The following is a 16,339-nucleotide window of genomic DNA, read 5'->3' on the forward strand; positions in this document are numbered from 1 at the left end:
GGCGGGGAAGGAGCACAGAAATATCTGCCCGGCGCGCCAACTTTTGGATTATTTACTGTTTATTCCGTATGACAAAATAGAAGTTTCCTCGCCCTTTCGCAGACGAAACGACAACTAATAAATATACCGAGTACATCATTGGGGGGGTGGGGGGGAATGAAGGAAGTTACTGCAGTGGACTGAATTTAGACAGAGATGTACAAATTGGGGTTCGCCTTGGCTTTTTTTTAATATATATCTTAGCATTTAGCAAATCTACATTAATTACGCAACAAATAAATACACAATAATATTAATTCCAGAGGCTATTTCTCCCTCCCCCACCTCCCATGCTGCACTTTCCTGCCCGGAGATTTCGGAGGATCCGCGCAAACCGGTGTCCCGTCCCGTGCCCCCCCCCCCCCCGCCCCAAAGTCTATTCATTTCTTTTATATGCAAATAATAATAAAATGATGCCATCCGAGTTCCAACGAAAACACGCAAACACACACCAGGGACAGCCCCCCCCCGGCTCCTCTCCCGGGGTTTTTAAGTGGATTTGAGGGGTTCCGAGCCCCAGCGAGGGGCAATATTTTTCTTTCCAACTTGAAGAGCCAAAGCGGAGGTGCCAGAGCATCTTCCCTGGGCAATTCCCAGCAGAGCCCACCAGCGATTCCCTTCTCCCATCAGGGAGCGAGGCTGGGACTTCACAAAACTTACTGGGTTTGGGGTTTTTTCCTCTCCCCCCGCCCTTATTTTCCTTTTTTCCTTCTTCACCGGCCCTTTTTGTTTGTCATTTTTTCCTGTGAATATTGCGATTTTTAGAGCTGAGAGGACACGACCCAGCCACCCTGCGGATTTTTTTAAGCCTTTTTGGTGTTTTTTTTGTTTCTCGGTGATTTTTTCCCCCAAAGAGCGCACAGGTTAGGACACTTAGTAACAACCTAAAGAGCGATATACTAAATTTTTGCATGAAGCTAACAGCGGGGTCGGGTTGGTTTTTTTTTTTTTTGGCTTTTTTTTTTTTTTTTTTTTTTGCATACTAATAAGAGCTCTCCTTTGTCTGAGGGATTTGTGAGGGTACGGACCAGAGTCCATCCAGCAGCTTCCTCCCTCCCCACCCCAAAATCAAAGTTTCCTCAAGGTAGCCTCCACCAGAAGTGGTGGAAAAGAAAAAAACCCAACACCACCACCAACACCAACAAAAAAAAAAAAAGCAGGGGACCCCCCATCTCCTGCAATCCCACCTAAAGAGCCTCTTTGCTTTTCAACTTGGAATCTTTCTTCCACTTCATCCTCCGGTTTTGAAACCAGATTTTGATTTGTCTCTCGTTCAGGCAGAGGTTGTTGGCGATCTCAATGCGCCTCCGCCGGGTCAGGTATCTGTTAAAATGAAATTCTTTCTCTAGTTCCAGAGTTTGGTAGCGGGTGTAGCTGGTTCGGGAGCGTTTACCATCCGTTTCTGGGGGGAAAAAAAAAATTAAAAAAAAAAAAAAAAAGAGGGAAGACACCGCATGAAAAGCCAAAGCAATTCTGGATGGATTTTAAATTTTTTTATTATTTTTTTTCTTTTAATGATAAAACCCGGTTACAAATTTAGAATATACAGAAGTTTGCTGGGGCTGTGGGCACGCAGGGAGTGAAGTAGCCTGAAATCCTTCACTCCTCAACACCTTCGGCCCCCCAAGTCCCCCCCTTCCTTTCTAAAGCCCAGATCAAACGCATGTAGATGAGCCAGAAGTGAACCTGTTTCCTCTCGGACAATAAGGAAGTGTACAAAGGAGGGAAATATCTTTTCTTGGGGAGCTTGCCTCTGTTTCTCCCCCCCTTCAGCCCTGGGAAGGTGGAGGGGGAAAATCTCTCCACGCGTTCCCTCCACCTTCGCTTCTGGTGTCTTTTTTTTTCCAAGCTCACCCTCAAAGAACATGTGTATTTCAAGTTATTTTTAACCCCCCCTTCCCAAAAAAATGGAATATTGCCTTTTATACACGTTTTGTTTCTATGATCCAATTATGCTGTCATAAATTTGGGCGTATATAGCCTCTAAGCCTTTTAGTGGACAGTTTTACGAGCAATTGATGCCTTAGTCGTAAAATTTACGACCTCAGGTTTTTTATTATTTGCCCCGTATGGCCTATAAAAACCCAAGGCAAAAAAAAAAAAAAAAAAAGGAAAAAAAAAAAAGAAAATCCTGTGAAACAAAAATCAAGAAGTGAAAGTTTTACCATGGCTCATGTGTAGTTTGGTCATCCAGGGGTAAATTTGTGGAGGTTGTTGCTGCTGCAGTTGTGGTCCTCCTTGTTGTGCTGTTTGCACGGGCTCAGCTTTGATTTCACCCGAGCTCTTAGATCTCTCCTCCAGCGCCGTGTTAGCACTCTTCTGACTGTAAATCCCGGGATTTAGGGATGCTTGATCGTCTCTGGCTAAAGGATGCCCTGAAGAACCCATGACCGTGCAGGAAGGTCGCTCGGGGTTAGCTCGGGGGGTCGCAGACATGTCCACGCCGCTCAGGGAGCTGGGAGCCCCGGAGGAGGGGAGGGTGATGCTCAGATCCAAGCCACTGTAGCGGTACCTGGGTGACTGAACCTCAGGCACACTTCCATAATTTCCATAACTTTGCATGGCATAGGCAGGAACGGGGGGACTTTGCTTATAGAACGAATTGGCGACGTAAGAACTCATGGCGGAGGAGGGGAGGAAAAAAAGAAATAATAAAAAAAGGGGGGAAAAAGAAAATTTGGGGAGGGGGGATTTTTTTCTCTTTTTCCCCTCTTTTTTCTTCTTTTTTTCTTGTTTTCCCTCTTTTTTCTTTTTTCTCTTTTCCCCCCTTTTTTTTTTTTTTTTTTTTTTTTTGTGCAACCTCTTTGATTAGGGTGATTTGTGGCCCTTTGAAGTTCAGGGCTGGGGAGGGGGGGGGGAAGGTTGGGGTTGGGGGGGCCGCCTTTTTTTGTTCCTCCTAAAGTGCAGAATTTATAGGTGGGGATTCTTCTGTCCTTTTTTTTTTTTTTCTTTTTTTTTTTTTCTCTCCCCCCCACCCCCCCCTCTTTTTGCCCCCCCCCCTCCTTTGGACGCCCTGCCCAAATATGGGATTTTAAAGGCCCCTCACGTGACGGCGCCGGCCACTCATCCCTCCGCCTCGGTGACCCCGGGGTGGGTTTTTCCTCGCTGGGCGCCCGCGGAAGGGGCCGGGGGTGCGCGGGGGAGCGCGGGGGGCGGAGCGCGGGGGGCGGAGCGCGCGGCGGGACGGCGAGGCGGCAGCGGCACCTAGCGCTGCTCCGCGGCAGCGCAACGCCGCTCCGCGCCCCCCCGCGCAGCGGGGCGGAAAGGTTTGGGGAAGGTGAAGGGGGGGGGGGGGTGCGGAGTAGGACACCCACCCGAGCCGGGCAGCGCGGAGGTTGCGCCCCCAGGTCCAGCCCTTCCGCGGAATATTCGTCAGTTTGGGGGTTTGGGGTGGTTTTTTCTTTTTTTTTTTTTTTTTTTTTGGAGCCTTGCGCGCAGGTTTGGCGTGCTTGGGGTTCTTCCGTCTCAAAATCGCAGCTGCGCGGGTTGGGGTGGGGGGTGTGAAAAACCCCACCGGGTTGCTTTTTTGTTGTGGTTTGGGGGGTTTTTTGGTGGTGTTTTTTTTGCTGTTTCGGTGGGTGCAGCGCAGGAGGGGAAGCTCGCAGCGGCGCGTTACCTCCGCAGCCTTTTTAATTCCTTTTTTTTTTTTTTTTGGAATTGCACGAAGATTTGCTGGCTAGGTGGAAGGCAACACATTCCCCGCGTTGTTTTCCAAGGTTTTGGGGAGCGGTGGAGGTCGGGGAAGCTCCCGAGCTTTCTGCAGGGGCTGCTCCTCGCATGTAAGCTCCTCCAATGCGCCAAAGTTTACATTCCTGTTACCTTTTCCCCCCTCCCCGGCTTCGCAATTTATTGCTGGCAGAAGCCTGGATCTTCCTTGTCTGCTGCTCGCTGGAGAAACCAGCCCCTCTCTTCAAAGGGCACGGCGAAGGGGAAATAAATACCTTCAAATCTGAATTTCCAGCCCTCCCTTCTGCTCCGGAGCAGGGCGAGGGGGGGGGAGAGGGGGGTGCGGTGGGAGTCGGGCAGCTCCGAGCCCCCCCAGCCCGCTTCGGGCTTTGCCTTGCAGACCTGAGCACGTTTTCTTTCTATTCCGTCTCCATTCACCAGCCAGAGAATGCCTTGAATGCGCTGGGTGTTACATATCGCCTTCATTCTCTCTATAGGCGCTGAATTATATATGTGTGGTTGTGGATATATGTTTGGGTTTGGGTTTTTTGGTTTGTTTGGTTGTTTTTGGTTTGGGCTTTTTTTTTCTTTTGTCCTTTTTTTTTCTTTTGGAAATTCAAACTGGTTTACACCCAGGGAGCCTCCTGCTCCCCGGCCAGGTCGTTACCCTCTTGCAAAACGCTCTTGGCTTCTGCTCGTTGGTGCTGTTTGCTTGTTTTCTTTTGTTTTAAGACAGATTTATTTTATTTTCTTTTATTTTCGTCTTTCCTGCGCCTTGCAAAAATCGCCTGCACATTCCAGGCTGGAGACGAGCGAAGGATGGGCTGAAAAAACTCCCCAGGCTGGTGGTTTTTTTTTTTCCCCCCTTTTTTTTTTTCCTGGTTATGGTCACTTAACACCAAATCCTGGTTGTTTCAGTAAAAAACTTGAAGGGCCTAAGCCGCTTCCAGGGAAATATCATCCCTGGCTGAGTGCTACCTACTGAACAGCCCAGCAAATATTAGAGCGGTGACAAAGAGGCGAGAAAAATGCAGGTTTTTTATCCAGCCTTCGCAAAGGTTTATATGAGCCTGCGATCCACAGCAGCAGGGTTTGTTTCCCAGCGTTATATCCACATTTTCCGTTCTCCTAAGGATGAGTTTCTGGATAAAAGTGACTCCCCCCCTCCCTGGAAAGGTTTATTGGGTCGAAATAAGTCGGGTTGGGGGGGGGGGAACGTGGGTCCTTCCGCAGAGCTGGGGGATTCTCAGCTGTGTAGAGCTCAAATTAAATCAAAATAATAAAAAAAAAGAAGCAGAACCTTTGACCTGGTATTTGACTGAGGAGGGTGCAATAAGAAATATATACTGTTTTGAACTTTGGAAATCCATTTTTAATCATGAAGCGAGAGGTATGGCATAGATTCCTGATGCCACCGAACAATACAGTAACAAGACTAATTCAAGGAGACAAAGCAAAATGTATTTTTTTCCCCCTTTTTTTTCTTTTTTGGAATACTCTTGAATGAGAGAGGTACGAAGGAGGGAGAAAAAGGAGAGAGGGAGCTGATTTTCAGGAACAACACACAGAAGATAAGTGAACTTTCTAACAGGCTGTTATCAACACGAAAGGTTTCAACTGAAGCTCAGAGGCCATTCTATAAACTTTAAAAATAATATTCAGTTTTTATTAAATACTCAACATAGTCCTCTGGACATGACCTTTATACATGAGAGGGTGTAACACAAGATTTTTTTTTTTCCTTTTCTACTGCTATAGAACTCCATTCACTTTATACTGTGGAACATTACAGTGCTAAACATAAATATAAATACAGGTACCACAAACACAGTTAAAAATATTCACACAGAAACTGTCACAGTTTGTAGTATGCAGTGATGAGCCCAGGTATCTGCTTAAATACAAGGAGGATGCTCTTGGAAATGCTATATTTAGGTGGAAGGAGCTTTCTCAGGGAAATCAGATTTTTCACCAGGGGAGGAAGAACTGCTCTGGCTGGGGGGGAGGAGAAGCGACTGGGCAGAGTCCGACCCGGCACAGCGGAGGGTGGATGCCCAATTTTGGGGGGGGGAGGCGGAGGGATGGGGGAGGAAGGTGGGGGGGAAGTGTGCGGCTTGAAACAGTCTTATCCCGAGTTAGATAAATAGGCGATGGCGGAGATGCGTCTGCGGGGTGGGGGGGGTCACTGGGGAGAGCGGGGGGGGGGACGGGACTGTGTAGCGGGGGGGGACTGTCCACATTTCCACCTTAGACCTTATTTTTTTAACCCCCCCCCATTATTATTATTTTTTTATTCTTTTTTTCTTTTTCTTTTTTTTTCCTTTTTTCTTTTTTTTTTTTTTTTTTTTTTTAACGTAGCCAAACATTGTGCCAGTGATAAATACGGAGGGTCGGGGGGATGGGGTGGGGATGTGTGGGGGGGGTTCCTGCCGCCGAGCTGTCACTTTTTCACTCCTTCTGCTTCTCCTCCTCTGTCTCTTCTCGCTTCTCCTCCTTGGCCAAGCTGTCGGCGGCGGCGGCGGCGCCCCCCCCCCCCGCCCCGGAGAGGGTTGAACTCAAATTACTTTCTTTTTTCCATTTCATCCTCCGGTTTTGGAACCAGATTTTAATCTGTCGTTCCGTCAGGCAGAGAGCGTTGGCGATCTCGATCCGCCTCCGCCGGGTCAGGTACCCGGTTGAAGTGAAATTCCTTCTCCAGCTCCAAGGTTTGATAACGGGAATAAATCTGGCGGCCCCGCCGGCGGTCGGCCCCGTAGCCCACTCCTAGGGATGCCGAGACAAAACAGACTAAAAATCGTCAGCCCGGTAGAACGCGGAAAGTGGGGGGGGGGGGTAGGGGTGGGGGGGGAGAACGGACACCCGCACCCGCGCAACCCCTCCGCCCCCGCGCAACCCCGCGCCCGCCCCGCTCCTCCTTCCCACCCACCCCCCCACCCTACCCCACCCCCCCCCACACCCACCCACCCACCCACCCCAACCCCCGGGTGGCAGCGCGGCCGCCTGCCCCCTCCCCAGCATCCCCCCCCCCCAAAAAAAAAATTAAAATTAAATCTCTCTTTTTTTGCTTCAATTAACCCTGTGCGGGCAGCATTTTCTCCCGGGTCATTTTCTCCCGGGATGCTGCTCCCCTTCCCCCCCCCCCTTCTTTTTCCCACATTATTTCTGCCAATTGGAGGATTTGGGGGAGCCGGGGAGGGGGGGGGAAGTGGGAGCTTCCCCCGGCCCCTCTTCGTGCGGGGAACCCGCCACCGCCGCACTTCCCGCACCCGTCATTAAAACTTATTTTTACCCCGGTAATATTTTGTGCTTAACTCCCGAGCAGAGCTCGCTGCACTTTATTATAGATATTTTACACTCTCGAAGTCTTTTAATTAGAAAGAGCATAACAAGCCATATTTGCTTGCAACAACTTAACAAATAAAAGGCCTGTAGCTGCAACTGTGAAGGAGCTATATTATTGTTTTTATGGGGCCATAAAAAGTCGCTCAGCCTGTTCTGCTAGGGAGAAGGTCGTAAAGATGGTTCAGTTTATTTAATTTATATCTCCGAGCTGTAAAACTTACCACTGTGGGAGTTCATACGCTGCATCCATGGGTATATTTGAATGCTAGTTTTTTGTTCTTGCGAAGTGTTCCTGTTTGGTCACTGGTAAAATCCTGTGCGATTGATGTCTGTGTATTATGTCCCATAGAATTTTGCCTGCAGCTAGAAAGCATGTCTTTTTCTTGGTAAAAAGCATTAGATCCATAGTCATAAGGTCCTCGGCTGGAGCTAAACACAACATTATCTTGCGGTGAATAAAAAGGAGAAGAATAAATCCGGTTTTGAGCAACGGCTGCTCCATAAGTAGAAAAATGCCTGACAGGGTCATAGGCAGTTGAATTGAGGGCTACGTTGGGAAGCACCTCTTGGCCACTGGTTAGATGGCAGGATAAAGATGGGTTTGTAAAATAGGAATTCATATCGTCCTCTATACCTGGCTGTGTGATTTCTTTAATATTTATTTCTGTCTCCAGTTTGTAGTCTGAACTAGATTGTTATAGGGAAGGCTCTGCTCCAGGACAGACAAAATGACAAAGTCAGCTGACCCGGGGGGAGCCAATGGGGAGGCGGGTGTCAAAAAGGGAAAAAATTGCTTTTGCTTCTGTTGATTCCCTAGTTGAAACTAAGTGGGCATGGAAAGTAAGTCCTGCACCCCCAAAACCCCCCCAGCACCCCCGGGGTGCCAGGGGATGGGGAGGCTGCGGTGGGGAGGGGAGCGCTCCTGGAGCCAGGGCTGGGGGGGTCCCGCCTGGGGAGGCAGCTGGGCTGGGAGGCGGAGGGGGGGGGCACAAATTTCTTAAGCCAGGCTTAACTTTTCCTCCCCCCCACCCCCCCCCCCCTCACCCCCCTTTTCTGCTAATGGACCCTGAGGTTTGGAAGCACCGTCTGTGTGTCTGTGCATTATGTTGCTTGTGTTTTGGTTTGGGTTGTTGTGTGTTGTTTTTTTTTTTTTAAGAAATGTTTGCTTAATATCTTGTAATAAAATAGCTCAGAATTCACAGTAATAAATCTCAGATGTCCACAGAATATTAAGCCATAAATTACCCTCCTTTTTTTTTTTCCCCTTCTTCTTGTTCTCATGTAGCATTGGTCAATATTATGGAATCAAATGGTTGTGTTCCTGATGAGAAAATATTACATAAAGAGAGGGGGGAAAACATGGCGACTTCTGAATTGATAACGTGTTTCAGAGCCTTCCCAAAGTATGTCTTGGGGAGGGGAGGAAAAAAAAAAGACATCCAGAAAAGCAACACCCAACATTGCAAACTCACGTTAACCTGGAAGTTAGATTTCTCCTCTACTTTGACATTTTTCCCCTCAAACGTTTCCCTGCTAATTTTCAATGCTAGAGGATATTTACATTTTCAACAACAACTACAACAGCAGAAAAAAAAAAAAAAAAAAAAAAAAGGATTTCTATTTGTAATGGAGAGCAATGAGGAGCCTGGGCTGGGGACGCAACCTCGTGTTTGTGTTTGCAGGAATTTATAGTTGCAGATATTTACAACTGATTGGGAAACTTCTACTGCAAATATTTAGTTAGATGAAAGGGGGGATTATATTCTATCTTCTCTGGGTAGATTGCACCTAGAACTAATTGAAATGAAGACAGCTAATCTAATTTTAATTTCAATCTAGAGCCATAAATTGCCCCTTAAATGTAAAACATACCTGCTGATCTGTAAATATTGCGAGGTACCTTTATCATTCTGGTGGCTTGCTATTTAAAAATTCAATTATGGCAGGGAAACCCTGGCCTCCTCTGTGGTTTTTTTTTTTAAACCTCCATCGTGTCCACGTTTTTATTTTAAATGTGAGGGTGCGGGGGCTGGGGAGAGGAAGGTTTGTGGGTGCACACTCCAATTCAAAACTGAGAGTATTTGTTTGTCTTGCTCTCAATCAATAGACTTAATTCCTTTTTTAGCGACGTATCCCTAAAAGACTTTAGCTGACAAAGAAGGCTTGGGGGGGGTGTGTGTATATTTTTTCCCCAGCTATAACAGGAACCCGGATGCCAACGGATTTTATGCTCTTTTTCCTCTGTGTAACAAAGCAAAGTAATCAATGGTAGCAATAAAACCATAAACGAGACTACAACTGAAAAAAAAAAGCTCGTGTATTCATCTTCTATAACGTTAAGGCTTCCCCTGAGTGTCACTAGGGGAAAAAATAAAGTTTCTAACCAAAAAGGAGATAGCTGGAAGTGTGCACCATCTTATTTAGCACATGTACCTTGTTGGGGAGCGCAGCCTGGCTCCCACCTAAGGCTGCCCAACTTGGAGCCCGCCTGGTACAGATATAAGACTCATGGACATGGGGAAGATTTACAGGCGTTTCCCCCCCAAAAAAGCGAACTTCAGTTTGCTTTCGTTTCCCCTTTTCTCCCTCTCCCCTTTCCCCAGAGCCCGCCCGGGGATTTCTGGAAGCAAAGAAAGAGGCGAAAAGAAAGAAACTAGGAAAGAAATGCAATTACTGGGGGTAATTTTTTTCTTTTTTTTTTTTTTTTCCGCCTTCTGCTGAGCTGTTAAACCCCCAGCCAGAGGCACTCTCAGCTGGACAGATCTGGAGAGCCAGGGATGTGTTGCAAATATTATTAGCCATGGGCACATCTTCTCTGAACCCAAGTCCTTTCAGGGCAGGGTTACTTTGGAAACCACCACTGGCCATGCAAGCTGCTTCCAGATATTAAATTGTTGCGAAGGTCCAACAAATGGACTGGAGGGAGAGATGGATGAATGAGGGCTTTGCAGTTATTGGCGTGTTGTCTTACCTTATGTATTGCTTACAGCCCGATGTAATTTGGCGAGTAAATTAAAAGTAGCTACAGCTGGATGGGTTGGACCTTTGCTAGGGCAGATTGACGTGGGGAGTTGCACCTATGGAAGGGCATTTATACCCACGCCAACCTTGCCAAAGTTTGGAGGAGTTTCTGGAAGTGACTCCTTTTAGGGTTTTCTTTTTTTTTTTTTTTTTTATTATTGTTTTTATTTTTTTATTATTTTTTTGCTCCCCCCTCCCCCCCCCCTTTTTTTTTGTATAGGTGCTCGGGGGCTGTTGTATCGGAGACCTGTGTGATAACCGTGTGACTAGGAGTCGAGAAAGTTAAGTGTTTTATTACTTCTCTAAACAGAGGGCAAGTCTTAAAAGTCTGGTCGATTTATAGTGAACAGAAACCAGCTGCCGTAGAGAAACTTAAAATAGAATCCTCTCCCCACGTTAAAAATCAGGTTTCTGGGGAGAAAAGGGAGAGAAAGAGGAGGGGGTGAAGGGGAAAAAAAAATAGAGCACAACCACCCCAAAAGCTCCTGCAAATACAAATGAGGCATCATTGAAGTATATTTTACTCATTGCAATTCCTCAGCCTCACGTTTTGAATACACTGGATATTCCCCCCCCTCGCCCCCCCATTGATATTTTCTAGCAGTTTGGGGATTTCTCGAAAGTATTTCATCAAGATATGTCACTACCAAAAAGGTATTTATTTTTTCCCCCATGAAAACATGTAGAGGGAATATGTGGGGCGCTTTCTGGTTAAATTGGTCTGCAAACAATTATGTAAACTCATCAGCAGAAGCAAGAACAGATGTTTTATTAAAAGTGCTACACAGCAGTAGAAATATGTACAAGTCTTCGAGTAGCTCTTTAATAGGAGTTGCTCTTTGTTCCCAGAAAAGAAAAGCGCCCATAGAAATCTGAAATAACATTCACCACTCATAAGCCATAATTCCCCCCCCTTTTTTTCTCTCCCCCCACTGATGCTCACACAGAGAGGGGGGGGGGGAAGAAAAAAAAAAAGAAAAAAAAAAGAAAAAAATATGTGTCGGGAGATTTCCTCCCCCCTCCCAGCTATAATTAGCGAATTGATGAACTGATTTAGGAAAAAAAAAAAGGCTTAAAAAAAAAATGCAATCCCAACACATGTGTTTTCTATCCCTCAGTAATTACTGAAAGGAAACAAATCCAAATCGGTGTCCCCCCCCTCCCCTCCCTCCCCGAACAGCCTGCAGATACCGCTACTGGCAGCGAGCTGCTGCCCGGCCCTGCAGCCGCTTGGGGTTTTTGGGGGGGTGCTGGCATTTTGGGGGGGGGGGTCTCTTTTTTTTTCCCCAGCCACGTTGCCCATTTGGGGCAGATCCCGGCGTGGGGCAAGAGACGGGGCTCTGCCCCCACCACCACTACCACGCGTGTCGTGGCCGGGAGGTGCCCGCCCGCTCGGGGCATCGAGCCACTATATGGGCCCCCCCGCCTTCCTTAAAAATTAAAATTATTCAAGCAGGGTGAGGGTGGTTTTCTGCAAACTGCTGCAAAAACGTCTCTTTTGGGATGCACTAAGGGGGGGGATAAGACTAAGGGTGTTCCCCCCCCCAAAAAAAAAGCCCGCACCTCTGCGCGTGTAAGGCACACGCACACCCACGCACACCACTGACAGCTGCCCATAAGGCTGCGTGCTCACATCTGATTAAATCCTTGAAGCTCTTAGAGGTAAATACAAGTGATGCCATTAAAAGCCTTTTTATTTAAACTGATTTCACCTTGTATCTGGGATCTCTGCCTCCCCCCCTCCCCTTTCCCTTTTTTTTTTTTTTTTTTTAACTTGACATTTATGGCACACGTGAGTCCTAATTATTTATTTGGGTCTTTCGCTGGGAATTTATTCCTGCTCTTTACAACAGGGTTTTCCTAGTCAAATATTGCTTTTTGCTATAAATAACGCTTTAAAAAATAAAATAATACAAAATAAAATAGGGATAACAACACACCCCCCCAAAAAGGGGGCAACAGGATAACAACAACAAACTCGTGGAGGTTTATGTGGAGGTTTATTTACCTCTCCCCCAGCCTGAAATGGCTCGCATTGTTTTGGTGCCGTCTCTATTCTCTGTAATTACAAGCTCGGAGTCAGAGTCTGGGCAGCTCTTAATTAAAAAAAAAAAAAAAGGGAGATGAAATCTCTCCTTCCCCTGAATACTTCTATTCAGAGCTTCATAGACTATTTAAAGTTTTATTCCGGCGCTGCAGACACCGCGTTTGGAAGAGGGTGGCCTATTTGGGAGGTTTATTTGCTAATTAAAAAGCATTTTCTGCACCAAGATGCACAAAGCCATAATTAGCGAAAACACCCATTTCCCCCCCATATCTTTCCAAGAAGAAGCGCTGAAAAAAAATACAACCAGCGCCGTTTCTGCTGTTTTTTTAAATGCAAACCTCCGCAAACCCCCTTTTTTCGCCTTACGTGGATAAAGAGGATTTACCACCCCGTGCATCGCTCGTAGAGTTGCCCGGACGAGTAATTTCTTTGCTTTTTCCTACTGATTTTTTAAAAAAATTTTTATTTTGCAGCGTGGTGGAGGGAAATGGCCTTAAACGTGTTCTTGTTGCCTTTATTTTATTCTCAGAGTTGCTTTAGGAAAGTGCACCAAAAGTTCAGGGCGACTCCCTTCAAGTTGCAACGCTCAGCACGAAAAAAAAAATTATAATTATAATAATAATAATGGGGGGGGAAAGGTTTTTCTCGCTTGCAAAACCTCTCAGTCGCTGCACACATTTCCAGGGGTTGGAAGGTAAAAAAAAAAAAAAAAAAAAAAAAGAGAGAATTCTGGCAATTGTCAAAACACATGTCTGCTAACCAGGAAACCGGGAGGTGTGTGGGGAAGAGAAATTAATCTGTTCCTACTTCTGAGATTTATCCCCCTTCTTTCTGCCGAGGCTTGAAAGCGCTTTCTGACACTTTTAAGCGTTTATTTAGATTTTTCCCCGCGTTGATGTCGCGACGAGAGGAGGCTTTTAATTCTCAAATATTCCTTTTAATGGGGGGGGGGGAGGTGTGTGATTTACTTCATTATTTTTCTCCTTCCCAGATTTATTGGCGAATCTCAGCCCAACAAAAGAAGGCAGCACCGAAATCTCCCCGCGGAAACGGGACTTCGCTGGGTCTTAAATTACCAAGTAACCACGTTGCAAAAAGTTAACAGCAGCGAAAAAAGCAGGGGGAGAAACCCCCCTCCCCTGCAACACCGCCTCAATTAAATTTAATTTGCTGATTAAATGCGCTTCTGAATAAATCTCATCAGCGCTAGGAAGGGGGAGCCCCCAGAAAAGCGAGGGGAAAAAAAACCCAAACCCTAATATTTTAGGGGATATAAAATTGTGGAGTGGTGCTTTGTTTATAGGGAGGCTGTGGAAACATTCCTGGTGGCTCCCTGGCTAAAAGTGGGGATAAATGGGGGGTTTAATTCAACCGGATGCAGGAAAATACCTTTTTTTGCCCCCAAACCGGGCTAAAACCCGCTCAGGTGGCAGGTAGCAACTTTCGGGGGGGGGGGGGGAGAAAAAAATCTGCCTGCCAGCTTTTCATTAATATTTTTTAAAATTTGGGTCTCTTTTCTTTTCATGACAGAGTGGAAATATTCCCTAAAATCCCTAAAATTAAAAAGGGGGGAAAATTACAGTGGCGCACATGACGTCACACCCGTCATGGACAAGACTTCATGGCGTAAAATTATAAAAGGCGACATTTTGCTGCACACGTGTGTATCTATATGTATATCTATGGGTACATATATGTAGAGGTCCAATTACTTCTGCTGGGTGTGGAGATTAAAAATAAAAAGGAGTGGGATGTTATTACGTTCTGCAAGGATAACTCAGGAGTGAAAAATTGTTGTCATTAACTATAGGCAGTTTTATCCTTTATTCTTTGCAGATACGAAGGCAGAAATTTAATCATAGGTGGCTCGGAAAAAAAAAATAATTCAGGAAACAATAATAGTTGCCTTAATGATGTTTTTTTTAGAGGCGATCACTTAGGCAGAATTAAACTATATATTTGGAGACAACCTCTTGAGCACTTTGTTGAATTTATACATTTACATCGTCTTTAATCGAGCAACAATTTAATATTTCAGGATTTGCTTAAATACACTCATATTTTCAGGGGGAAAATACCGTTCCCGAGTTGACATGCCTTATCTATTTTTATGAGTTCACGTACATTGGGATGATTTAAACCCCGGTAACACGGAACGAAAGGAATAAAAAAAAAATAAAAAAAACCCAACCCCAAAACCGCCTTGAATTAGCAGAAAGTGCAAGTGAGGAGTATCAGATGGCTTTGGGAAACTTGGGGAAGTTTGTGGCGGGGGGGGGCTGGGGGTCACACACGCCTCAATGTTAAAGGTACTAAAACTTCTTTGCAAAGTGATTTTTTTTTTTTTATGGCAGGAGAAGCTTTTGCAGGCCTTTGCACCCTCTCCCAGCCGAGGAAGGGGGTGTCCTCTCCCCTCCCCAGCCCCTGTCTCCCCCCCGTAAGTGTCCCCCCCCCCCGCCGCAATTACACACACAGACAGAGGGGAGGAAAAAAAAAAAAGGGCACCAAATTGCAAAAAATTGCAAGTTTCTGTCACTTGGTGGCAGTATACAAAACAAGTAAACAAAAACGGGCAGAAATTTAAACACTCAAGGGGGGGGCAAGGCGGGGGGGGCCCCACCTGTGGGACAAACCCCTTTCCCCCCATCCCTTGGACCTTGTCTGGCGGGTGATTTTAGGGGGGTTAGGGGTTTTTTCCCTCTGTGTGTGTGTTGTTGGTTTTTAGTGGGTTTTTATCTTTTTTTTTTTTTAACTCCTTGCTCCCAGTCTCTACCCCCCCCCCCTTTTATTTTTCCCCTCCCCGCCCCCCATTGAAACGCGGGGTCTTTAGTCTGGGGACAAAGACTTTTACAGCAAGGTGTGTCCCCATGCGACAAAGGCGACCCGAGCAGCCTGTCCCCTGCAGACTGCGTCCAGACACCAGCAATTTCGGGCATTTCTGCCTTTTATTGTGTTTGTGTCTGGGGAAGAAGGGGGGGGGCGGCGGGGGGGAGACGGGGCCGCTTTTCGCCTTCCTCCTCCCCAGCATCTTCCTCCTCCCCGGCATCTATTTCTCCCCCCTCCGAGGCTGGAGGTCACGTCGCCTTCCCCCCTCCTCCCCCCCAAAAAAAATCGCCCTCTGCAAATGTTGGGGTGCTTCTGCCCCGATTTCCTCACTTTTCCTCCCAAATCCCGAGCCCACACTTCAGGTCCCCGCTGCCACCCCAAATCCTACGGGGAAAGGCCTTATTTTTTATATATATATATATATATATATATATATATATATATATATATTAGCCCTGACCTCAAACACCAGCACTGAAAACAGAATTTATTTTTTTTCACCCCTTTTTCTCCATTTTTTTTCCGGAGAGGGCGAGCTGCAGGGATTAAACCCCCGCCAACAATAGTAACCAGATCTCCAACTATCTCGTCCAAAAGTATAATTCCTGATCCCTCAATGTTACGCATTGTCTTTTCCCAAAGTGTATTTCCCCCTCTATGACTAATTTTTTTATCTCCCCTCGCCTTTTCTTCTCCACATGCCGAGTTCCGCAAATTTATCTCTCGGGGGAAAAAAAAAACCAACAAAAAAGCCCAAAACAAAACTAAAAGAACGCCAACAACACTACAAAACCCCTTTGCTGCACAAAGCTCCGGGTGGAAATACAGCCCCCCCCCCAAAAAATCACATTTATTGGGGAAATAACCACAAAGATACGGAACCCCATGGCAAATCGATCTGAGCATCACCACGTTCACCGCTCGCACCTAACGCCGGTGGCGGTTGCCTATAGAGATCATATATTATTTCTGGTGGGTTTGGTTAATTCGTTCCCCAAACCGAAATTCCTTCACACGACAAGTTGGGAAATCGCTTTTTTCTAATCATTTCTTTGTAGTTACAGGTTTTTCCAGGCTCTTACAACACGGCGGATTTGGCATAATAAAACACCCACACGTTCGTGCTCTGTATTTGTGTATATTTGATCGTAACACGCTTTTATAGAAGCTGAGATAAACGCCCACGCGCGGGGAAGATCGTATCAACGGGGTTTATGGTCGGGTATAGATGTGCGAAATGTGTACGCATTCGAATAAAATGTAAATTCCTCTTGGTGCACAGATTGTATTTACGTCCTTCGCACGCTCGTACTCAACACCTCGGAATAAACCGCCCCTATAAATAAATTAGGAAGCATTTGGGACAGCGGAGTTTCCATTTTTTAATTTCTGTGGGAG

General features: G+C 46.3%; 2 protein-coding genes across 2 annotated transcripts in view; both read right to left on the reverse strand.

The window, feature by feature from the left end:
- Positions 1-317: 317 nt before the first annotated feature.
- HOXC5 (homeobox C5) lies at positions 318-2,710 on the reverse strand. The gene is made up of 2 exons (XM_075049549.1): positions 2,205-2,710; positions 318-1,441 (listed from the first exon to the last, which is right to left on the reverse strand). The coding sequence occupies exons 1-2, from the start codon at positions 2,659-2,661 to the stop codon at positions 1,227-1,229; spliced, it is 672 nt and encodes a 223-aa protein (XP_074905650.1). The 5' UTR covers positions 2,662-2,710; the 3' UTR covers positions 318-1,226.
- A 3,425-nt stretch (positions 2,711-6,135) lies between these two features.
- HOXC6 (homeobox C6) overlaps positions 6,136-16,339 on the reverse strand; it is a 43,498-nt gene continuing 33,294 nt past the window's right edge. Inside the window, 4 exon segments of the mRNA XM_075049550.1 lie at positions 6,136-6,375; positions 6,377-6,468; positions 7,269-7,343; positions 7,346-7,476. Of these exon segments, the coding sequence (XP_074905651.1) occupies positions 6,154-6,375; positions 6,377-6,468; positions 7,269-7,343; positions 7,346-7,476 (520 nt within the window). The 3' untranslated portion in view covers positions 6,136-6,153.

This window comes from Buteo buteo, chromosome 17, assembly GCF_964188355.1.
Source record: "Buteo buteo chromosome 17, bButBut1.hap1.1, whole genome shotgun sequence".
Taxonomy (NCBI): domain Eukaryota; kingdom Metazoa; phylum Chordata; class Aves; order Accipitriformes; family Accipitridae; genus Buteo; species Buteo buteo.

What these genes read in the sequence shown, in the direction of transcription:
- HOXC5 (XM_075049549.1), bottom strand. Translation starts at nt 2,661, where the DNA reads ATGAGTTCTTACGTCGCCAATTCGTTCTATAAGCAAAGTCCCCCCGTT. An exon ending in CAAACTACACATGAGCCATG is followed by an intron (nt 1,442 to 2,204) that starts GTAAAACTTTCA and finishes TTTTCCCCCCAG; the next exon opens with AAACGGATGGTAAACGCTCC.